A 25,616-nucleotide genomic window follows, 5' to 3' on the forward strand; every position below is an offset into this window, starting at 1 on the left:
GGACCCTACTGTGGGAACCACCACAGCACACCATGGTTCATACATCTTTTTTCCTCTTCCTCGTGGACTACACAGTCTGTGATCTACAAACACTTTGAAAGAAATGGGAACCAGTGATGGCAGCTAAAGAAAAATACATAGCTAGCAGCAAGATGGCAGGGTGACCAACCAACTGTCCTTGTTTGTGTGGGACTCTCCTAGTTTTAAAATGGAAAGTTCTGCAGCCCTGAAAACCCCTCAGTCCCAGGCACACAGGGATGGTTGTTCACTCTAGATGAAGGTGAACAAAATTCAGTGTCAGTTAACTGCCAAACACAAAAGGACATACTGACAGAGAATGTGGTAATTTCTGGTGAGTTTGTTTGAAAAGGACTCATTCATTTATTCTTCTTCCAACGAATCTCTATCATCAACTATTTGTAAGACATTGTGTCAGGTGCTGTGTCCTGACCCTATTGATCCCATCCCACCATAGCAAAAGGTAAAACTGACTCTATAGTGAGCTTGGTAGACACAGACCCATGCTTATATAATCAGGGACACCTGGAAGAGATGTGAAAAAAGAAACATCTCACATAGAAAATTTTTGATACACCATAGTCAGCACTCAAATAATTCCCTTTCCTCTTCCTTCAATGTACTGAAGGGAGTACACTGCTGAGAAGGATTGATTGAAAATTTAGGAAAAGGAGGGTGAAATAATTAATGAATCAAGGTCCCAGGAGAGACAGAAGGTAAGGGGGGAAAGGGGCATGGAGGGAAATTGATTTTTTCTTTTGTCCTCATCTTTCCAGGGCCATGAGGATGCCCTTTGCTTGTCATAAATAAATGTTGACCTCAGTTATGGTATAATTTTCAAGGCTAATTTACACAAAATTTCAAAAAATGTAAATGTCCTCATGAAAACTAATTGTGCATATCATGAGGAGTGCATGAGAGAAAATACTGCATGGTAAAATGTTGTTGCTTCTGTTATGATTGCTAAAGGTTATACGCTCTAAGCGTATAAAGGTTATACGCTTTGATAATAAACTTAATTATCAATCCTTTGACCCAAGAGGAAAACAAATTTCATGGAAGATCCCCGAAATTCCTATATAGTACAAATAAAATACAGAAATATTTTTAGAACACATTTTAGAGCACTGGACGGGTCAATAAAATAATGCACAGACTACCAAACGTGACCTAGGAACTCCCTGAAAACATCAGATTGGGCTCTATTCTCTGTCAGAATACTGAATTTGCTTCGCTTGGTGACTCCTATCTTCACTAATAATGTTTTTTTTTTTTTCCTATTGTGTGCATCCTAGCCTAGATTCTCTTTCATCATTCTACAGTGGTCTACGTGGTTATTGTACAGCTTCACTTCCAATGAAAGCTGGGGAAAAGAAGCCTCATACCACCCCTCCCCCATACATAAAAGAAGCCATTTAAAAAATAAAAGAAGCAAGATATTCAATTTGATCCAGTCAATTCTTGGCAAATATCATGTATAATATTTTAAGAGAGAGAGAAAAAAAGACCAGAAGTGGAAGAAAACAGATTACATCCTAAATGCTATCAAATTGCCAAAATACAAACTTGGACAGTAATCTCCAGTTCTCTGGATGCACATCATCTACCATGCTGAATTCCCTGAACAATCTTACAGAACAGCCCTGTGTACTCTCTCTTGGGGTGTGCGTGTGTCCGTGTGTCTGTGTGTGTGTGTGTGTGTGTGTGTGTGTGTGTGTGTGTCTCCACGCACGGAAACATGCAAACTCACAAGTCTCTAAAAACTTTCTGCAATTATCCCTCACAGAATTACCAAACTGATGAGTCTGTTCAACAGGAGCTGTTGTGACTTCCTAATTTAACTCTTGGAGGGATGATGTCGATGGAGATAACACTTCTCAGAAAATAAAACGCTATATTTGAACTCAGATCCCACCTTATCTCTGAGCTTGTGCTGCCAAGCAATTCCTACAATGTCTGGAGTTCTATTAGACTATAGAGAAAAATCTAGGGTTTCAAGCTAAACCCTTCAATCCACAGGCCTATGTAAAGGACTGTACTGTTCTGAGGTATCCTCTAGCCCATGGGTTTTTCAAAGTATGGTCTGAAGACATCTGGAGGGGTCCCTGAGGCCCTTTTAGTGGGTCTGTGGGTTAAAAATTACTTTTTATAACAACACTAAGATGATATTTACTTTTTTCATTCTCATTATCCCATGAGTATACAGAGGACTTTTCCAGAGGCTACATGACATGTGATGTTGTCATCTCTCTGGTGGCTGAGGAATGTGTGCTTCTGTGTTCTTGAGTTTTAAACATTTCTCAGTCTTAATATCTGATATAATTAGTATCAACAGAAAGATCACACACCCAAGAACTCTTTGAGGAACCTCAGTAACTTTTAAGAGTGTTCAGGTGTCCTAAGATCAGAAATTTTGCAAATTGCTGCTTTATCAAGATTTTGTTATTTCTAGACTGCATTTCTTTCTAACTGATGTAGTTGGAAAAAATTTTTACCTTGTGACTATTATTGCTTTACTATTTATACAGAGATTATAATTCTAAAGTAGATTGACCAAAATTATATCACAAGCTTTAAAAAACATGTGGGCCCATGTTATAACTTGGGGAAGAGAGCTACCACACTTTAGATGGGCTGACATCAGATAACTCAGAGCCCCACTCTTGAACAAGTTTCCCCTACTGAAGAAAGGGGCAGCTTCTGTTTTGTGGGATGGGGTAAGGAGACAATCTGAAGTAGGTTTTGACACAATATTATGCTACTATACGAAATTCTGGTAGCGAGGGTGCCAGGTGCATTCATAATCCCGATGCTGTCAATTTTAAGCCTGAAGCCCCAAGAGACGAGCAGTGTTTAATACATCATCTCTTGTTAAATAGCAGCCACAGAGTTGGCGGTAGCCAGTGAAGCATTCCCTGCCGTGTAGGACACGCCAGTTGTCTATAAATAGGACCTGTGAATGGGCAAAGAGAGAGACAAAAAAACACCATCAGAACAAGGGCAGACCAAAGGAACCTAAACCAGAAGAGATCATTTAAAAGAAAAGCTTTAGGTTGTTCTCTGGTTACATTCGACGAGGTATTTTTCTTTTGAAATTAAACAGACTTTTGGAAACTAAGATGTGTATAGCCCTGTAGTAGGCTAAATGGAAATTACAAAGGCAATAGTAGGTTAATAGGCCCTGCACCCAAGGTGCTTCTGTTTCTTGAGTAAATGTTCTCTTAGCAAAGCAAATCAGGTAGTTGGCTTCTTTCTTTTTCTTTTCTTTCTCTTTACTTCTTATTCTATACTTTCTCAAAGGGTTAAACTATTTCATTATGTTTTATGCTAATTTTAAAATGTTCTTCATCCAGTGGAAATATCAAGATTTAAGAAAATGGAATCATGAAGCTGCAAGGACCCTTAGGAATCATCTAGTTAAACGCCCTCATCATATAAATAGAGTCACTGATGCCTAGAGATGGGGTGGTGCCTGCTTCCAAGGTCATTCAGCAAGTGAGTGGCAGGACCAGGGCCAACACCCAGGACTCTTTTTTCTTTTTTCTGTGCAGGCATATTAAATATTAATATTGTGACTCACATATTAAATAAGTACCCGTTCTTCAACTGCTTCAGTATAACGAGCTTACTTGACATCTTTAGAGTTTAGGACCCACCCTGCCAGGCTTTAGTTTGACCCAAAACTCATTCTCAGGTCTCCTCAACTCTATGGTTAGAGTCCGATGTGCTATATACCAACGATGGACGACATCATAAGGTACGGTATTGATGATAGCCCGGTCATAGTTGTTGTACCTAACATGGAAAAATGAGAAGAAAGATCTCAAACACATGTTAAAGACATCTGTTGTTTATTGAACAATTTTATATAAGGCTTTCCCTATGTTCACTACTTGTCCCAGAGATGAAGCAACAATAAGTCAATGTTCTCTCAGGAATATAAGATTGGAGAGAGGAACTCCACTGGCTGTTGACCACATTTTGTTTTTCTTTGGAGAATCTGGAGGTGGGGGATGGAAGTTAAGTTCCACTTGGTTTCTCCAAACCTAGGATAAGATGTTTTATCTAAAGCACTTTGCATAGCGTACATCCTTATTGGCCAAAGTTCATGGGACCATTGGGGAAAGCTGAGGTTTCTCCTCACCAAGGTGAAGTGGACAAGAGAAGAGAGGTTGTACTAACAAAGCTTTCTTTTTAACAGGATGGCTGATACCTTCTCAAGTGTCTTTCTTTGTGGGAGATATGCCAGCTATAACCTAGTAGGCAGTTCGCCCAGGGATCTTCATTCATTCATTCAACCCTAACATTTATATGAGCACTGGCTATGTGCTAGGCAGCCTGTCAGGCATTAAAGATACAATGATGAATAAATATAGCAGACATGATCTCAGCCTTAGTGGAGTTTACATTCTGTTGAGGAATACAGGCGATAAACAAGTAATAAATACATAAAATAAACAAGATAATTTCAGCTAGTTACAGGTACTACGAAAATAATAATGCTATACGATAAAGAGTCACTGGGAAATCTATTTCAGATGGAGTGTTGAGTGAAGGACTTTTTGAAGAAGTGACATTTGAGCTGGTTCCTACATGATAAGAAACTAACAATGTGACAAGCTGAGGGAAGAGTGTTCCAGGCTGAGGGAACAGCAACTACAAAGTCTTGGAGTGGAATGGAGTTTTACTGTGTTTGCATAACAGCAAGAAGGCCATGTGGTTGGAGCTGAGTAAGCAAGGGGAATAATGGTGGAAGAAATGATGTGGAGGAGGTATCCAGGGGCCATATCATGTGTGTATAGCCATGCAGGCCATGGTAAAGACTTTGGATTTTATTCTGAGTACTATGGGAAGCCACTGAAAAGCCTTGGCTAAGAAAACAGATTTCTGTTTTGCCTAAGGCAAATTAACTTTTTACTGAAGTCAATTTATCGGATGTGTAGAAAGCAAATATTTTCTCCCATTTTGAAGATTGTCTATTCGCTCTAATGATAGTTTCCTTGGCTGTGCAGAAGCTTTTTAATTTGTGGTATATGTATACCATGGTATATGTATACCACTCAACTACAAAAAACAATGGTGAACTAGCACCTCTTATATTATCCTGGATAGAGATTGAGCCCATTCTTCAAAGTGAGATATCACAAGGATGGAAAAACATGCACCACATGTACTCACCATCTAATTGGTACTAACTGATCAACACTAAGGTGTTTGTTCACATGGTAGTGATACTCTTGCGGTGCCGGTCAGGTTGGGGGGTGGTAAACCCACAAGTAATGGAAGTGGAGCGCACTGTATGGGGGAAGGACACGCTTGTAGCCCTGGCTTGGGCGAGGCAAACGCATTACATGTAACCAAAATGTTTGTACCACCATAATATCCAGAATTTTAAAAAATTCTGTTAATTTACTGAAGTTAATTTTCTGTATGTATACATACAGCAAAGTGTACAAATCATAAGCTTGAAGAATTTTCATGATGTGATCACATCCATATTGCCAGCACCAGAACCCCAGAACCTTCCTTTGGGCCCCTTTCTAGTCACACCCTTTCCCCCAAGCCAAGGGTAACTACCATCCTGACTTCTATCACCAAAGATTGTTTTTTCCTGTTTATATAAAACTTTATGTAAATGGAATCACACAGTATGTACTCATTTGTGGCTGGCTTCTTTCATTTAATATTAAATATCATGTTTAGGAGATTCATCATTGTCTAGCAGTAATTTATTCATCCTTGGTGCTATATAGAATTTGATTGTGTGGCCACACTGCAATTTATTTATCCATTCTGCTGTTGATGGACATTTGAGTAGTTTCCAGTTTGGAACTGTTACAAATAATGCTGCTATGAACATCCTATTACACGCCTTTTGATGAACATATATATTCATTTCTGTTTGATATAAACTTAAGTATGGAATTTCTGGGTCATAAGGTATGTGTATGCTCAGCTTCAATAAATACTGCCAAAGATACTCTTTCCAAAGAAAAATATCTCTTTTCAAAGATACTCTTTTCAAATGGAAATGTGCTATAAGTGTAAAACTCACATTGGATTTTGAAGACTTGGAGTAAGAAAAGATTGTAAAATAGCCCAGTAATGTTTAAATTGGCTGTATACTGAAATGATAATATGGGGTTAAATTAAATATAATATGAAAATTTTTAAAAAAGAGAAACAAACATCCAATGGTGCCTTTTTTGGACATCAGATGGTATTCATTAGTGTTAGACAGTACATGGCACAATCAGAGCCAATATTCTTAGTTTTCTCATATATAACATGAGCATAATAAACACCTGCTTAGCTGATCTCACAGGGCTACTGTGAGAATCAATGAAAGAATGTAATAGTCCTTCTTTGAGGAGCCATGCCTGGAGGGAGAATAGAGTGAGGAAGCACAGTCTTCACCAAGGTCTCGACACCCATTGTCGCTTCCAGAAACCTCCAGTGCTGTATTAGGCACTTGCACAAATATTATTTCATTCACTCCTTTCATCATCCCGGAAGGGAAGGTGTTATTAACTTCCTTTTACATGTAAGGCACCTGAAACTTAGATAGGTTGAACCTGCTGTAGAGTTTATAAGTAGCAGAGAGGTTTTGAAATCAGGTCTCCCTAATACTTTAACTCATTGTTTATACCACAGAGCAGAAAAATGATCTTAATTCCTGTATATGCTTGTTCATAAAACCAACTTTTTACAGATTTTAATTGTAATCTCTTGACCCCAAATAGAGATTTACAGTTTACAAATGTTTTCATACACACTACCTCATTGACCCTCTATCTGATAACTCAGTGACATAAGTAGTACAGCTATTATTATCTTACTTTATAGATAAGGAAAATAACAATAAGGCTTGGCGATTTGCCCAGGGTTACATAGGATCTAGTATTCACTATTTATGTTAGATGATGCTGTTTTCTAAAGGCAATAGCAGGAAGCAGAAGGAAAAGTCTATTACAAATTAGCAAAATGGTTGTGCAATGTTCTTTTGATTAGAATAAGACTATTTCTGGACTTTTGCACAAAGTGATGTCATATTACTGTGTAATTTTTCTTTCTTCTTTTTTTCCCCCTCAGCTTTGATATGAAGCAAGAGAGACCTAGAAGTAGGGAAAAGCAAATAAAGTGGACATTTATCTGATAAGAAAACCCAGGAAAGTTTAACACAACCATTCCTCTTATTAGTTGACTGACAGACAATGAAAGATTTTCCAAGTAAAGAGAGTTCAGTGATTGAGTGGATTGTGGCGTAAGTGAAAGATGATGGGCACTGAAGTCAAGTAGATCACCATTACAATCTCAGTTCAGATGTGTGACCTTGGAGGAGCTATTTGATCTCCTTGAGCCTCAGTTTCCCCACCTGAAAATTGATGTTAATAATAAATACCTTATACAGTTGTTATGAGGATTATATAAAGCATTATATATTACACACTAACACTGTGCTTGACATGAAGGAGGTAAATAATGTTAGCTAAAATAAAAACTGGTTAGCTATCTCAAGCCATAAAAACAAGCCCTAGAAACCATGAACATCTTCACAGTGAGTTAGTTATACTCAGACTTGGAGGACAAGGTTAGACTAAGCTTTGAATAATAGTGGCTGAAGAATAGGCAAGTAATTATATCTAAATAGTTACATTTTAAAACCCCTTGCTCTAAAATGTTTAATAAGTTTTAAAATGCTTTTGTGAATAGTCGTTGTGTTTAACTGTTATAATATCCCCTTTGCAGAAAAACCTTACTTATATATAATACAAAGCATGCTATAGTTTTACGTTATTAAGAATATTGAGCACTGGGTTCTGCTCTGGTAATGGCTGGGTAAACTCCTATTTGATCCACCCCATCGTCTCACAGGTGACAATTAAAAAGCTCTAGGCAAAATATAAAAAACAACTACCTGAAGGTAGTGTAGAGGCAGATTCTGGAGGAGAGTTGACACATGGAAGAGACAAACTGCACTGGGTGAGTTTCCCAGTTCCATGGCAGGTACATGCACGGCTTGTACCTGCACCTGCGCCATATAGGTAAGTTAAAACTTCAAAAGAAAACCCTCAGTCTTTCTGGTCTCAAGAACCAGAGGACAGAGTTTGGGCAACCACTGCAACCATAAAATGAAGAGGAAATCCTAGAAAAAAAGAGATTCAGAAAAGTAGAGCACTAAACTCTGTGTATAAGCTGTGCCCAAATATCTAGATGAACCCTGAATTTCTCATGTACAAGGTAGACTCCCAGAATTCCATCTAAAGATAAAATAACTGAACGAAACTTTGAGCTACCAAATAACAGAGTTTGAATTTTAAGTAAGTACAGCTAAATTAATTGCCCATTAAAACAGAAGCAAAAACAATAACACCATTTGGAGAAACATAACAGCATCTAAAATCTCAATGACATAATATTCACATTGTCCAGGATGCAATCCAAAATTATTCAATATAACAAGAACCAGGAAAATGTGACTGATTACTAAGGGAAAAGACAATTGATCAAGGTCAACCCTGAGATGTCCCAGGTGTTGAAAATATCAGACGAGGATTTTAAAGCAGCTATTGTAACTACATGCAATGAGGTAAAGAAAACTATACTTGCAATGAAAGGAGAGAAAACCTCAGCAAATAAAAAAAACTTTAAAAATAACTCCAGAATCTATACAAAAAAAAAATGGAAATTCTAGAACTGAACAATACAGTATCTGAATTAAAATATCTACTGGGTGAGCTTAGCAACAGAATGACGTCAACAGATAAAACAGTCTGTGAATTTGAAAGCCGGATGATTTTCTCTGATCTATCTGAAGAACAGAGAGAAAAATTTTGGAAAAGAAAATGAACAGAACCTCAAGGACCTGTGGGACAGTATCAAAAGGTCTGACCCATGTGTAATTGGAGTCTCAGAAGAAGGGAGAAAATAAGGCAGAAAAGAAATCTGAGGAAATGATGACCAAAATTTGGTGAAAGATATAAATTTACAAATGGGTGGCTACAAGGGTTTGTATTGTGTCAGGTGAAGCATTTACAGTTCCAGGAAAGGTACAGTGGCATAGTCTCTGTGAAGTTCTGTCAGCTGAGGTCAATGTGAGTGAAGACTGAGGGGGTCCTCAGCAATAAAGCTGTGGTTGTCAGCAACTATGTTGACTGCTAGTGCTTTTAGGTTCCTCAGTGGTGAAGGCTGCTGGGATCTTCTTGCTTTCCTCTTCTCCCATGGAGGGAAGTTCTAGCTGAGGGGATCCTTTGTTGGTACTGTGTCTGTCATGTTGGCATGAACACAGCTGTGTCTGGAAACCAGGGAGCATGTGTGCCTATTGGAGTAGTGGCTCTGGTGTTTGGAGCCCAGGCACTCAAAGCAGCAGTGGAACTGCAATTCTGAACTAGGGGTGCTTGGAACTAACGTGATGCCTGAAACTTCAGCCATAAACACACTTGCTACAGCAATGGCACAGGTATCTGAGGTGCAAGTGTGTGCAGATTTCCCATAGAGCCAGGGTCTGGGTCTCTGGGGTACACTGCAGTGAGTTGTCCCTGGGTATAGCAGAATGTAGTAGGGTCAGAGGCCCATGGATAACAGGGTGCAGCGGTGGCCTGAGCCCTGGGCTCAGCTTCACAGCAGCATGTCCCTGGAGACAGTAGGTCATAAATGTAACATAGGCCCTAGGGGATTGTGGGGTGCAGAGCAGGAGCACCATGGCCCTCATCATGGTAGATCAAAGCTACGATTTAAGATCCCAGAGGCATAGTATAGAACAGCAGCAGTATGGCCCTAGTGATGGCAAAATGAAACTGTGACTCAGAATTCCAGACATGGAATGCAGAGCAGTGATAGTTCAGCCCTGGCGATTGGTTCAAAGCTGTGACTCAGGACCCAGGGGATGGAGCAGAGCAGTGGCAGTGCAGCCCCCATGATGCCAGAATTAAGCCATGACTCAGTACCCAGGGAGTGGAGTGCAGAGAAGTTGTAGCACAGCTCTGGTGATGGGATGTCACAGCTGAGATTTAGGCCCCAGGTCATGGGGCAGAGGACATCACAGCTCTAGTCCCATAGCTGGCAAGTAAGTTTGGTGTTTTGATCCTGGACGGTGGGGCACAACAGCAACTTGGTTCCCTGGGGACAGGGCTCAGTGCAACAGAAGCTCCAGCCCCAGGGAGGGGGCACAGTGACAGCTCCTTCTCTAGGGAAGCACTGAAGTGTGGGTTCTGGGCAAGTCTGTCAGCTAGGCTCATCATTGATGAAGACTGAAAGAGTCCTCAGTAGCTAAAGCTGAAGGTATCCATGATAGTTAGGAAGATTGCTGGGATCTCTCTGCTCTGCTTTTCCCCATGGCAAAGGGATCCCTCTTGGTTGTGAGCTGCTCTGGAGTAGGAGATGGGGTTATGTAAGTAAAATACATTTTACCTTTCCTATGTCGCCATCCTCAGTTCTTGCACTCCACAAGGTTTCTGCTGCTTTTTTGTAGTCTGGAGCTTTCCTAGAGCTATTTTCATTGGTATGAAGTTGTTTATTTATTGTTTTTGTGGAGGAGATGAGTGTTGGTACCTCTACCTTGCTGATGTTATCTGAGTCACGTCTTTAAGGTGTTGAAAGATTCAACCCAGAATTCTATACCAATTGAAAATATCCCACGAAATCAATTAAGAAATAAAGATTTTTAGATGAACAAAAACTGAGAGAATTTCCAGCACACCTACCCTGCAAGATATGTTAAAGGAAGTTCTGAAGGCAGAAGGAATGCAACAGGGGTCAGAAACTTGGATTTGCAAAAAGAGATTAAGAAGTTTGGATATAGAATAAATGTACTCAAAATGCAGTATTTTCTTTCATTTTAAGGTCATTAAAAGATAACAGTTTAAAGCATTAATGATAACAATGTATAGGATGTTTATAGCATATGTAAAATAATATATGGCAACAATGGCACAAGGGATGGATACAGTCTCTACATTATACAAGAACTGGTATAATATTACTTGAAGGTGACCTCATATTATTTTAAAATTTATACTGTAGCTTCTATTTAACATTGTACTTCAGGTCCACTAGTACAATGAAGAAAAGGAAATTTTAAAAAAATAAAGGTTAGAATGGAAGAAACAAAAAAAAATTTATACTATAAACTCTAAAGCAACCACTGAAATAGTTTAAGAGAGCTAAGTGATCTCCTTAGAGGAGATAAAATGGAATCATATAAATTGCCCAATTAAAAACAGAGAAGGCATAAGAAGAGGGAAAATAACTCACAAGACCTGTAATAAATAGAAAATAGCTAGCAAGATGATAGATTTTAATTCAACAATATTAGTAATAATTTTAAAGCAAATAATCTAAACACGCCAGTAGAAAAAAGACACAGGTTGCATAAAAAAGTAAGACCAAACTATATGGTGTCTACAACAAACCCAATTTAAATATAAAGACTTATAAGTAAGGAATTGGAGAAAGAGATAGCATCAAACACTAACCAAAAGAAACCTAGTTGAACTATGTTAATTTCAGACAAAGTAGACTTCAGAAAAAGGACTATTACAGGGATAAAGAGACAATACGGTCTCTTTCAGAAAACAAAAGAGAGAAAACTACCCTACTCATTTTATGAAGCCAGTATCATCCTAACATTTAAATCAGACAAAGATGTTACAAGAAAAAAAAAAACACTAAAGGCCAATATCACTCATGAACATAGATACAAACATTCTTACTAAGATATTAGCCAATTAAATCTAGCAATATATAAAAAATATCATCAAGATCAAGTTGGGCAGGGGGGAGGAGGGTGGAGGGGACAGGTATATGCATGCACAAAGAGTGCAATGCACACCACCCAAAGGATGGACATATTTGAAACTCAGACTTGGGGGGGGGCAAGGGCAACATACATAACCTAAACATCTGTACCCCCATAATATGCCGAAATAAAAAAAAAAGATCAAGTGGGGTTTATCCCGGGAATTCAAAGCTGCTTCGACATTCAAAAATCAATTAATGTAATTCCTGTATTGTCAGACTAAATAAGAAACACCAAATGACCATATAAATTAATGCTAAAAAATTCAACAAATTAAATATTTATTAGTGATAACAACTCTCAACAACTTAGGAATAGAATATTAGCCTTAACCTAATAAAGACTGTGCATGTAAAACCTACAGTGAACAACCGAGTGATTTTCCACTAAGATTGGGAACAAGGCAGATATCCTTTCTCACCACTACTATGAAACATTGTACTGAAAGTCCTAGCTAGTGCAATAAGACAATAAATAAAAGGCATGCATATTAGAAAGGGAAAAAATCTCTTTATTTAGAAAATGCCAAATAATCTACAATAAAGCTCCTGGAACTATTAATAATAAGTTAAGTTTAGCAAGGTCACAAGATACAAGGTCAATATACAAAAAAAACTTTCATTTCTGTATACTAGGAATAAATTATTGGAATTTCAAATAAGAAAATAGAATTTGTGATAACACCCCAAAAATGAAGTACTTAGGTAAAATTCCAATAAGATATGTGCAGGATATGTATGTGACAAGCTACAAAACACCAATATAAGAGGTCAAATGAGGTCTAATTAAATTGAGATATATGTCATGTTTGTGGATTAGAAGACTCAATATTCTTAAGATGTCCATTCTCCCTGATTTGATCTACAGATTCAATAAAATCCCAATCAAAATTCATCATTTTGCAGATATTCACAAGCTGATTTTAAAATTTGTATGTAAAGGCAAAGGTACTAAAATAGCTAAAACAACTCTGAAAAGGAAAAACAAAGTCAGAAGACTCAAATTACTAAATTTCAAGATGTACTATAAAGCTACAATAATCGAGACAGTGTAGTATTAAAGAAAGTTAAGTATAAACGAATACCTCAATGTACTAGAATAGAGAACCCAAAACGGACTCATGTAAATACAGCTAAATATTTTTGACAAAGATGTAAAGGCAAGTCAATGATGAAAGAATCATCATTTCAACAAATGGTGCTATAACAATTGGAGATTCATATGCTGAAAAAATGAACCTCAAGATTTACTACATATTTTCCACCAAAATTAAGTAAAAATGAATCATAAGCCTTTATGTAAAATATAAAACTATAAAACTGCTAAATGAAAAGACAAGAAAAATATTCATTACCTTGAATTAGAGTTCTTAGACATGACATTATAATCTATAAAAGCAAAAATTAATAAGTTGGACTTTATCAAAATTTAAAACTTTTGTCCTATGAAATATGCCGTTCAGGGAATGGAAAGACAAACTACAGATTGGAAGAAAGTGTTTTCAAATCATATGTCTGATAAAAGACTCATACCTAGATGTAAGGTGTATCTTAAACTTAAAATTTTTAAAACTCAACGAGAAAAAAAATCAATAAAATAATTAGCAAAAGATCTGAACAGACACTCAACCAAAAATGATATATAAATCATGTGATGCTGAATTAGAGTTGGAAATGTTAGTATATACTTATGTTTAGATTAATATTTATACAGATTAATAGAGAAACAGTTGTAGATGAGTGTATATATATGGGTTAGTACACATATAGAGATTTCCTAACTCTATCCACTGGGAACACCTAGAAATGGTGACATCCCTTTAGTGATGAGCACACCCAGCACACAGATACTGGTTTCTAAATACCGTTCTCTAATAAAAGTAACCAGGGCTCTTTGGAAAAATGACTTGGGGCAAGGAAAATACAAGATAAACTGGGAGCATCTTGCAGTGCAAGAGAGTAAGGAAGTGCTAAAGAAAATAAGTAAAAGGATAAGATATGTCTAAGGGATACAGGAGACAAACTGAAATGTCTCCCAATGGTAGAAGCTGGAACAATTTGAGCAATAAATAATGTAGTAGTGGATTACAACCCAAAGTATAAAATATATATACATGAGTCCATACTAATATAAATAATTTAATACATAATAAAATGGGCCAGCAGAGACGAATTTTAGAGAAGAATTCCAAATAATTTTTGTAGATATAAACCACTCCAGAAGGCAAATCTTAATCTCCATCCCCAATATTAAGTGTGAGTTAGACTTAGTTACTTGCTTCATAAGAATGGAGTGTGGAGGGGGATGGAGCAAATAGTAATTTTACATAGAGAAACCCAGCTAACACCACCTTGGACAAATAATGAAGGTTGCCATCACCAGTGATAAGTCATGTGATAGCATGTACCCTTTGATATGATGTGATAAGAAAGGAACATCACCATTGTAGTATTCTTTAAACCAATAACCCCTAGTTTAATCATGAGAAAGATATCAGATAAACCCAAATAGAGGGATTCTACAAAATACTTGGCCAGTACCTCAAAACTGACAATGTCATGAGAAACAAGGAAAGAATAAGAACTGTCACAGATGAGAGAAGACTATACAGAAATGGTAATTAAATGTGATGTGATTTCTTGGAAGGGAGTTTGGAATAGAAAAGGGATATTAGTAGAAAAAATGGTGACATCCAAATAAAGTCCAAAATTTAGTTAATAGTAATGTAAAAATGTGAGTCTCTTAGATCTAATAACTGTACCATAGTAATGTAAGATATTTATTTTCTAATTTTTTATTATTTCAGAATATTACAGGGGTACAAAGGTTTAGGTTACATATATTGCCTTTACCCCGCCCGAGTCAGAGCTACAAGCATGCCCATCCCCTAGATGGTGCACACAGCACCCATTAGGTAGTATTAATGATAAGAAAAACTGGGTAAGGAGGATGCAAGGACTCTCAGTACTATCTTTGCAACATTTCTGTAAATCTGAAATTATTCCAAAATAAAAATTTCTTTTTAAAAATCAATTTTATTTCTATATACTGACACAACCAATTCAAAAATGAGGTTAGGAAAACACTTTTATTCATAGTAGCATCAAAAAATAAAACGCCTAGAAATAAAATTATCAAAAGAAGTACAAGACATGCAATAAAAACTAAAAAATATTGTTAAGAAAAGATAAAGAAGATCTAAATAAATGGATAGGAGATTATGTTCATGATTTAAAAACTCAATATTACTAAGATGGCAGTACTCCTCAAATTGTAGTATAGATTCAACACATTCCTTATTAAAATTCCACCAAGTGTTTTTGCAGAAGTATAAAAGCTGACCCTAAAATTTACCTGGAAGTGAAAAGAACCCAAAATAGCCAAAATAATTTTGCAAAATAAGAAAAAAGTGGGAGGACTTTCACTTCCTGGTTTAAAAACTTAACTATAAAGCAGTTATCCAGTCTGGTACCAGCACAAGGAAAGATCAATGAAAAATACGGAGGCTATTAGGCCCTTGTTGGTTGTTGTTGCAGTGGTGGTGTGGTGATAGTAAGGATAGTGGTTCTCCCGTGAGACCTGAGAGTCAAACAATGATTTGGTCTTTTAAAATAAAAATTTTAAAATCAATTAAAAAAGAATGTTGCTGGCTTGAAATTTGGAATAGCACTGGAGGCAAAGAGAAGTGGATGGATTCTTAAAATAGTATATAGAAGTGACAAGATTTGTATTCATTAGATATAGAGAGTAAGGGAAAGGTGAAGATGCATCAGACTGAGTGGGCTTAAAGTTTAATTCCTGATGTCCCCCCAAACTTCCTGTCCTCCTATGCTGCCAGTCTCAGTCAGTGGATCAGCATCTAGGCACAGAGTAAGCATTAATTGATTGTCTTCAGAATGAACAAATAGAGTATGACGAATAGTGTAAAAATATGGCTAAACAAAGCAGTCACCAAGTCTTGCCAAACAGTCAGTCCTAAACTCACCCTCAAGGTTGGCTGAGCAGATGCCCAGCACAATTTCCCTTTCACTTTTCAGACCATCTGGGAAATCATCAGGTCTCTCCCTCACCCAAAACAACACACACCTTCATATCAGCCACTCCTTGCCTAGAACCTGTAGGTATGGAACAGGCTGGGATTTTTCCAAGAGCCTCTTAACCCTGTAAATCTTTACACAGGGCAATGGCAGGTGTATGTATAGCCTGTGTGAGCGTGGGGGACATTTGGTGCTGTAGAGAGAGGGTCACTGTGGTCCCCAACTGGTGGATCTATGTTCAGTTTGGCTCCAAGCAAGAAGACACTGTTCCCACCAAAGAGTTTTACTAATCCAGGGGTCCACAGCCCTAGCCCCGGTGGGCAGAAAACACAGCTGCTAGAAACATCATAGACACTGTGTGATCGCTTTGGATATTTTACTGCTGTTCCCAGGGTTGACAAGCAGATACAGAACTACTTGTGGTTTCTGACAACAGATGCCAAAACAAGGAAGTGATCTGTCCCAGTCCACACTTCCAAGAAATAAAGGACTAGATGGGGCACACTAAACAAGCCCCCAGACTCAACCACCCCAGTGAATGTTCCCTTGGTTATAGAGAGAAGTGAAATTTGCAACCCAGAACAGAAATCTGGCTGTATAAGCAGTAGAATTGGGGGTGGAGACATTTGTGAAATACAATTCTTTTAGCCCTCTTTTAGACATTGGATAAACATCCTTTTCAATGATAAAAATCCAAGTCATTTCTGGCTCTTTTCCTGGAAGAGCTGTCAGGTTACAGGAACAGAAATAAGAGGCCTTTTTCTGGGCATGGAGCCCAGGACTCAAAAGGAGACTCTAAAGAACATCTGGTCTGCTTGATATATAGAAGCCAGCACTGCATGTGTGTGTTTGTGTATATGTGTTTCTCCTATGCTGACTCATGGCATTGAAGCTTCTCTGGAAACACCCTCACCCTTCTAGCCAGCCAGTTTACACACACCCCTTTGGCTCCTCCTTGATTCAAATGTTGGCTCAAGAGGAAGAAGTAAAACAAATTCAAGAGCTGCTCTTAAGCATCTAGAATTTTCTGCATCCCACCCTTTGAGAGAAGAGACTGGGCCTATGTCTTACTCAGTCTACTGCAAGATAGACTCTCCCTCCTCTTAAAATACCAACATTATTTGAGCTTTTGGATAAAATTTGAAGAAGAGTCTACAAATATTGTGGACTCTGCAAGAAGCAGGGGGTTGGCAACTGCCGTTAAAGACAGAAAGATGGCAGGCCTGAGGCCCAGCACTCAAGCAGACCCTGAAATTGAGCTTTTTGTGAAGGTAAGTTTTCCAGCTATTATAAATGCATACAGAATATATTATTTCTTGACATTGAACTTTGGCTTCTTGAAAAAAATCTTAACATTTAGACTTGAGATGAGAAAGATTTTGTAATTATTTTCCTACTCTGAGTCCTAGAAGAATGCCTCGGTGTGTGGCTTCTCTTAGATGACAAGAAAACAGATTCTCATCTGAAAAAGGCAAAGTGATTTCTACCATGTAGAAAGAACACTGAACTGGTTGGTAGCAGAGCAACTAAATTGTGTTCTCAGCGGCTTCCTATGTAACCTTGGAAAAATCCCTCCCTCCCTCCAGAATTTTGTTTCTCCAGCTATATAATAAAGGAGTCTGACAGAATGATCCTTAAGGGCTTTCTGGCTCTCACAATCTGTGTTTTATGAGACAGGGTTTTGGAAAGCCTGAGTAGGTGGAAGAGAGGGCTAAGAATGTCTTGAAAACCCCTTTCCCACACATAGCCCAGGCAGAACTTTGTAAGCTTCTTCCACAATGGACAAACATCACAGCAGGATCACATGGAATCTGTGGGAGAAAAAAATCAGGAGTCTATGTGCCTGTTATGTGATAAGGAGACATTTTAGAATGCCTGCTTCCTCTTTTTGATTTGCCTTGGAGTTTTGTTGTTTTTTTTTTTTTTCATTTTTTTTTAACGTGTCATAACTTTTCAGAAAAGCACTTTGGAAAACCCCTAAAGCAGGAAAAAGAAAATTCGTGTTTCCAGATTAGCTCATTAAGAGAAAAACAATTTATAGGGGTTATTCCAAGTAGAAATTGAACAGCTTACTAAATCCTTGTTTACGTTAACCGTTTAGTTTTTCCCTCTATTTTCATTGACTGTTGGAAGTACTCAGGATAATAATATTAACAAACTTTTATATTGTGCCTGGCCCTTTTATAAACACTTTACATATGTTACCTTATTTAGTCTTAAAAACAATTTAGGAGATAAGTTACTATTAATATTAGTAGTAGTGATAGTAGTAGTTGTTACAATTGTATTATAATTTTAGTAATTACAGTATTGTAGCAATGTTGTTCTCATCATTTCTAGATAAGTAAACTATGGCGATAAAGTTTAAGTAACTTGCCTTTAAAACTATTCAGCCTCCTGATGGCTTACAAAGACATAAAATAAGGTATACTTGACAAATGTTGAGTTAAATACCTGTTGGCCAAAGTAATACTTTTACAGCCATTTTAGATTATTCAACAACTGGTCATATATATACACCAAGGACATTATCAACATGTCTTTTCAAAATTATGAGAGAGAGACCCTTGAATTCCTGAATAGCAGGTTAATCCAATTAAGTGTTTGCTGGACTATGAGGCATAAGAACTACTTCTCCTATCTCTGGATTATAGCAAAACATGTGATTGCTCAGACAGTTAGGATGTAAAGGAGACTTTAATTTCCTAACTGGCTTTTTACATCTACCAATTCCAAACCAGAGGTAATGTCTCTTCATAGAGTAACTAAAGTGTTCCTTTTGTCTGAACTGTTGTTTATTGAATTTAATCAGACTCCTCAAATCCATTGCTGGCATTGATCCTTCTGTTTATCTTCATATGCTTCCCATATTTGGGCTGTACTCTGGACAGGAGAGTTTAGCAAATCACACATTGGATGAGCAAATCTCAAATTAAATAATAACTTTAGTTTAAAGTAACCATTTCTTGAGTACTTACTATATGGTAGGCACTGTGCTATCTGGTTTATTATTAACCTTATTTTATGGACACAGAAACTAAAGCAAAGAACAGCTAAGTAACTTTGTCCAAGGTCACATAGCTAGTGTATGGCAGAGTTATAATTCCAATCCCTTAAAATAGCTATGTCTAATATTATTTGATTGTTTTTAGTTGAGTGAAACTTTTTAGTAAAATTTTCCAGAATTTTATCAGATACAATGATTTAGCTACAAGCTTATCTAAGGACATTGATACAATTATAGATTTTCTGGAAAAACCTTGAGCATCATCTGGTCCAGGTTTTTGTTTCACTTTGAGATTAAGCACTCTCCTGTCACAATTAAGAATCCATATCATACCACCTAGGTGTTCCACATAGTCAGTGAAAACATTGCCTTTCGGCTCTGATTGATTTGGGCAAAGTTTATATCCAGTAACTAAGAACAAAGAATTTTATAACACAGAGTTTGTTTTTTCTAAATGCAGGGCTCATCTTATTGGTTTGTTCTTCATTGTTAAGTGGAATGTTTGCATTCTTTACCAAACACTCAAAAATTAAGTTTTGGCCGATTTGTACATAAAATTATGGAACCTAACATTCAGCCAAAATTCTGAATGTAATACTTTTGTCAAAAACTTTTTTTAAAGTGTGTAGGAAAGAGGGAAAAGATGATACTCTTCTCTGAATGTTCAGACCATTTTCAAACTCTCTTAGAGCTATCATAAAGACTAGCATAAAGACTTATTAAAAGAAAAGTTAAATAAAACTATCAGGTGAGAGAAAACAGTATTTAAGAGAGTGGGTTCCAGAGGAGACAGTCAGTTCAGGATTTCTCAAATGAGATGTTATGTTATCAACTTTTGACTAGCTAAGTGTACTGAGCCTCAATTTCCTCACCTATAAAACAGGGGTAATAACAGAACCTTCCTCACAATCCTCATTGTGAGGATTAAGCAAAACATGTATGTAAAGCATAGTAGTTGGTAACATAGTAAATACTCAATAAATGTTAGCTATTACTGCTATTATTTTTCATGTTTAGAAACTTAGATTACAAACACAAAGAGAAAAAATTGTTTTAGTGAATGACCACATCCTGTCTTTGCCAACTAAGGTAATTTGTCAATCGGACTAAGGAATTTATATCTTAAAATTTTATGTGATGGCACTTTAAATCAGCATAACATAAGCAGAAAAAAATCTTCAGTTTTCCTGTAAAACTTGACTGCATTTCCCCTACACTTCAGTGTTTTGACTCTCCTTTTGCCAAAGGCGATCCACCCTTCCTGCCATATCTATTATCAGACTCCATTCTTTTTCCTGCTTCCCACCGCTGATAATGTTTCCACTCATTATACCCTGTTCTGGTTGGATCTTTAGTCTGATTTCTATTACAAAATAAATGCAGCTGCCAGATTGGTTGCCTCTTCCCATACTTCTTCACTCTCTGCCATCACAAAAGAGCAACAATAAATATCATTTCTTCTATCACACCCACTTCCAGGAAAGAAAAATTTGCCCACACATTGAAATTATGTCCAGGGTTTCTGGGACATTAATATTACTACAAATAACAGATCAGAGCAGCTGTAAGATAAAGAACCTTGTATTTCCTTCTACAGGCTACGGACTAGAAGCTAAGTGACCCAAATAAAGGTGGAAAAAATTAGGTCCAAGATATGAGAGATGCTGATGGCTTGGACATGGATAGCTATCACCTAGCAGAGCCTGAAAGATATTAAGCATCAATAAACATGAAAGGAAGGAAGGAAGGAAGGAGGGAAGGAGGGAAAGAAAGAAGGAAGGAAGGACCATGGAAAAGGAGAGAAATTAACTTATTTCAGAGATATTTAGTAGGTAAAACTGACAAGAAATAGTGTTGGATTCAATGTTTGGAGTGAAGCAAAAAGATGATTCCCAATTTTCTAGCCTGGGCAATTGAGTGGATGACACTTCAGGATGCCATACCTAAATACTGCAGATTGAGTGGCTTAAACAACAGAAATTTATTTTCTCACAGTTCCGGAGGCTATCAGTTCAAGATCAAGATGCCAACATGACTGAGTCTGGTGAGGGCTCTCTTTTTGGGTTGTAGACAGCCAACTTCTTGCTGTGTCCTTATATGGTAAAGAGAGAACAAGCTCTCTGGTGTCTCTTCTTATAAGGATACTAATGTCATCACGGGGCCCGATCCTCATGACCTCATCTAAACCTAATCACCTCCCAAAGGCCCCATCTCCAAATACCATCACATTGGGGGCTAGGGCCTTAACGTATGAATTTGGAGGGGCACACAATTCAACCCATAGCAGATGGCAATGCCATTCACAAGATTAGTAGCCAAAAAGAAAGACTAGGTTAAGAGGTAGGTAATTTGTCAATTTGTGTGGAGTAAAGAGGAAGGGTTGGAATTCAGTTTGGAACACGTTAAGACTGAGGTGTCTAAAAACCTGGATCTCTCATGAGTACACTACATTAGTTATAGGTCTCTCAAGAAGTGATTGCCTTTTCTTTCTCATTCCTTTTACCATTGAGCCTGGAGTTGGAGTGGGTGTCCTTTAGGTATTCTTGTGCTTCATTGTTGTTTCCAGCCTATTCTACCTCCCTAGTCCAGAGAAATACCTAGGTTGAGTCTCATAACATCACATGAAACCACTCACTAACCCTCCTCAACATTATTGCCAAACCCCAAGTCATTCCCCCTTATTTCTTGAGAATTATTGTCACTCTTTCCAGTACTACTTCTATCATAATTCTTGGTGATTTCAGTTTCCCCATATCCCTGCCAACACTTGGTATGGTCAATATTTTTCATTTCAGTTGTTCTAATGTGTTTACAATGGTACCTGTTTGTGTTTTTAATTTTTATTTTCCTGATGACTAATGATGTTGAGCATCCTTTTGTGTCCTTTATTTATCATCTGTATATCTTCCTTTGTAAAATGTTCAAATCTCTTGCCCATTTTTAAAGTTGGGTAGTTTGTTGAGTTGTAAGAATTCCTTATTCATATTATTATATGTTTTGGATACAAGGCATTTTTCATTTTCTTTTTTTTTAATTTTTTTTATTTCAACATATTATGGGGGTACAAATGTTGAGGTTATGTATATTGCCCTTGCCCCACCTGAGTCAGAGCCTCAAGCGTGTCCATCTCCCAGATGGGCACACCACACCCATTAGGTGTGTATATACCCATCTCCTCCTCCCCCTACCATCTACCCAATGCCTGATGAATGTTACTACTATATGTGTACTTAAGTATTGGTCAGTTATACCAATTTGATGGTGAGTACATGTGGTGCTTGTTTTTCCATTCTTGGGATACTTCACTAAGTAGAATGGACTCCAGCTCTATCCAGGATAATGCAAGAGGTGCTAGATCACTATTTTTTTTGTGGCTGAGTAGAACTCCATGGTATGCATATACCACATTGTATTAATCCACTCATGGATTGATGGGAACTTGTGTTGTTTCCACATCTTTGCAATTGTGAATTGTGCTGTTATAAACATTAAAGTGCAGATGTCTCTTTTATAGAATGCCTTTTGTTCTTTTGGGTAGATACCCAGTAATGAGATTGCTGGATCAAATGGTAGATCTGCTTGTATCTCTTTGAGGTATCTCCATATTGCTTTCCACAGAGGTTGTACCAGCTTGCAGTTCTACCAGAAGTGTATGAGTGTTCCTATCTCTCTGCATCCACACCAACATTTATCGTTTGGGGACTTTTTGATAAAAGCCATTCTCACTGGGCATAAGTGATATCTCGTTGTGGTTTTAATTTGCATTTCCCTGATGATTAGAGATGTTGAGCATTTTTTCATGTGTTTGTTAGCCATTAGTCTACCTTCTTTTGAAAAGTTTCTGTTCATGTCCTTTGCCCACTTTTTGATAGGGTTGTTTGATTTTTGTCTTGCTGATTTTCCTGAGTTCTATATAGATACTAGTTATCAGCCCTTTATTGGATGTGTAACATCTGAATATTTTCTCCCATTCTGTAGGTTGTCTGTTTGCTCTCATGATTGTTTCCTTGGCTGTGCAGAAGCTTTTTAATTTGATCAGGTCCCATTTATTTATTTATTTTTTCCTGTGATTGCCTTTCAAGTCTTCTTCATAAATTCTTTGCCTAGGCCAATGTCTATAAGAGTTTTCCCAACATTTTCTTCTAGAATTCATATGGTTTCATGTCTTCAGTTTAAGTCTTTTATCCACTGTGAGTTGATTTTGGTGAGAGGCGAGAGGTGCGGATCCTGTTTCTGTCTTCTACATGTGGCTATCCAATTTTACCAGCACCATTTATTGAATAGGGATTCTTTCCCCCAGTGTATATTTTTGTCTGCTTTGTCAAAAATTAGGTGGTTATATGAGGATGGTTTTATATCTGGGTTCTCAGTTCTGTCCCATTGGTCTATGTCTCTGTTCTTGTGCCAGTACCATGCTGTTTTAGTTACTATAGCCTTGTGGTATAGCTTAAAGTCTGGTAAATTGATTTCTCCCAATTTGTTCTTTTTGCTTAAGATTGCTTTTGCTATATGGGGTCTTCTCTCGTTCCAGATGAAGCATAGAATTACTAATTCTTTAGAAAAGCAGAAGACTTTAGCTTTGTGTATCCCAGCATTGACCTTCTTTCAGTTCCTTATACATTTCGTGCTCAAGCTTACTGCAAAGCCTGTTCATGAACTATTCCCTCTGTTTAGAATGTCCTCTTCATGCCCATTCACTCAATTAACTCTTACTCATCCCTCGAATTCAGTTTAATGCCACTTGCTCAGGAAAGGCCTTCCCTGACAGACCACACATAGATTTCTCTGGGTTTCTCTGTTACACACTCATAAAACACTTTATTTGATCCTAGAATTTATCCCTGTTTAAAACTGAGAGTTAATTTTGGGGAGTACTTTTATTTTACTATCTAGTTTTACTTTATATATAATGTATGGTATGTATTAAACACACAAGTATTTGTTCAGTGAATATTCATTGGGTAATGAGTGAATTCATGAAGAATAGAGGGTTCAAAGATAAACTCAAGTACATATAAAATTTCAGAGCATAAAATGTGTTGGTTTCGATCAGTAGAAGAAAGATGAATTTTTTAAATATATGGTGTAAGTCAACTATGAATTATTTGTAAAAAGTAAAAATACTAAGGCAGAAGTCCTGATACACCTCTTCCATTGAAACAAATTTCAAATAGTTGAAACAAAGGCAAAAATGAAGCCATAATGGTACACAATACGAGATCTTTATAGCAAAGCAAAATACAAAAATAAAATAAGTTTTTTGTTACCTTGATGTATATAAAGAGATCAGAAAAACCAGACTACATGAAGGAAAAGAATGATAGATTTTATGTACATTTAAATTTTACTTAAGACATGTTTTTAAAATTGAATGTAACATGTATCACAAAGAGTAAATGTCATTAGTATACAAATAATTTTTCCAAACAATGAGGACAAAGTAGTTACCTTAATAGGAAAACGGAAAACTGTCATGAACAAGCAATTCACAAAATAAGGAAATGGTCAATGGACATATGGAAAGATACCTTTTAGGAAGGAAATTTAGCAGGCTCTATCAAAGTGGAAAATGTGCGTACTTTTTACTCAGGATTCTCATTTTAAAGATTAACCCTAAAGATATAATCTCAGAAGTAGAACAAGTTATATGCCCATAAATGTTTGTTGCTGAAGTATTTAGAGCAGCAAAAATTTTGGAATGTCCTAAATGTCCATCAAGAGAAAATGATTATATAAATTCTGGTAATATATAAAATTTATTATTCGTATTATTATGTACTCACCACACTTGTAATTTTACATATAATGAGATTATTTGATTCATTGTCTCTCTCTGCCCATAGATGGTAGAATTCATGAGATTAAGGGCTTCAACATTGTCTCCAGCAACTAGGTCATTTCCCAGTAGGTACTGAATACATACTTGTTGAACGAACAAATGGATTGAGGCCTTTCTTTATCTTAATAGGCTGGAAGTGATGGGGAGAGTATTGGAAACTGTCCCTTTTGCCAGCGCCTTTTCATGATCCTCTGGCTTAAAGGAGTTAAATTCAATGTGACTACTGTTGACATGACCAGGTAAGAGAAATCAGAACATGTTAAATGCTGGAGATTGAAATGGGTAGACACCAATACCGTGTTGGTGTTTTATAGTGTGGACTTTACCTAGAGGCCTAATTCTGCTTATTTTTAATAATCATAGAAAGCCTGAAGAGCTGAAGGACTTAGCCCCGGGTACCAATCCTCCCTTCCTGGTATACAACAAGGAGTTGAAAACAGACTTCATTAAAATTGAGGAGTTTCTAGAGCAGACCCTGACTCCTCCAAGGTACAACATTTTACAAGATATGGTTTTACTTAAGATAATCTATTTTATTGGCCTATTTATTACAAATTGAGGATTCTTACTTTTAGTGCTTTGGGATTTCTGGACCTACATGTTAAATGACACACATGAATAAATGTCCCCCTCCAACTTCAAATACACAAAGATGGTAGATATAATATTTCAAATGATTTTTTGAAATGCATAGCATATTTTTTTTTCCTTTTTTTTTCTTTTATTTCAGCATATTATGGGGGTACAGATGTTTAGGTTACGAGTGCTGCCCTTGGTCGCCCCCCTCAAGTCCATGTTTCAAATATGTCCATCCTTCGGGTGGTGCGCATTGCACTCCTTGTTTATACAAATACCTGTCCCCTCCTCCCTCCGCCCCCTCCCCCTGCCTCCCTCCGCCCTTCCCAACATCCAATAGAT

The 25,616-nt window shown here is 37.2% G+C and overlaps 1 protein-coding gene and 1 long non-coding RNA gene across 2 annotated transcripts in view; one reads left to right on the top strand and one right to left on the bottom strand.

Annotated features, from left to right (window-relative positions):
- Window positions 1-2,534: 2,534 nt before the first annotated feature.
- On the bottom strand, window positions 2,535-3,817 carry LOC105824224. Its single transcript, XR_001138186.1, has 2 exons — window positions 3,675-3,817; window positions 2,535-2,971 (listed from the first exon to the last, which is right to left on the bottom strand). It is a non-coding gene; the product is annotated as an uncharacterized LOC105824224 (long non-coding RNA).
- A 13,022-nt stretch (window positions 3,818-16,839) lies between these two features.
- CLIC2 (chloride intracellular channel 2) overlaps window positions 16,840-25,616 on the top strand; it is a 42,658-nt gene continuing 33,881 nt past the window's right edge. The window contains exons 1-3 of the mRNA XM_012661597.1: window positions 16,840-17,123; window positions 24,828-24,937; window positions 25,062-25,187. Of these exons, the coding sequence (XP_012517051.1) occupies window positions 17,067-17,123; window positions 24,828-24,937; window positions 25,062-25,187 (293 nt within the window). The 5' untranslated portion in view covers window positions 16,840-17,066. The remainder of the gene's footprint in view (window positions 17,124-24,827; window positions 24,938-25,061; window positions 25,188-25,616) is intronic.

Source organism: Propithecus coquereli, unplaced genomic scaffold (genome assembly GCF_000956105.1).
Source record: "Propithecus coquereli isolate 6110/MARCELLA unplaced genomic scaffold, Pcoq_1.0 Scaffold720, whole genome shotgun sequence".
In the NCBI taxonomy this organism is placed as follows: Eukaryota; Metazoa; Chordata; class Mammalia; order Primates; family Indriidae; genus Propithecus; species Propithecus coquereli.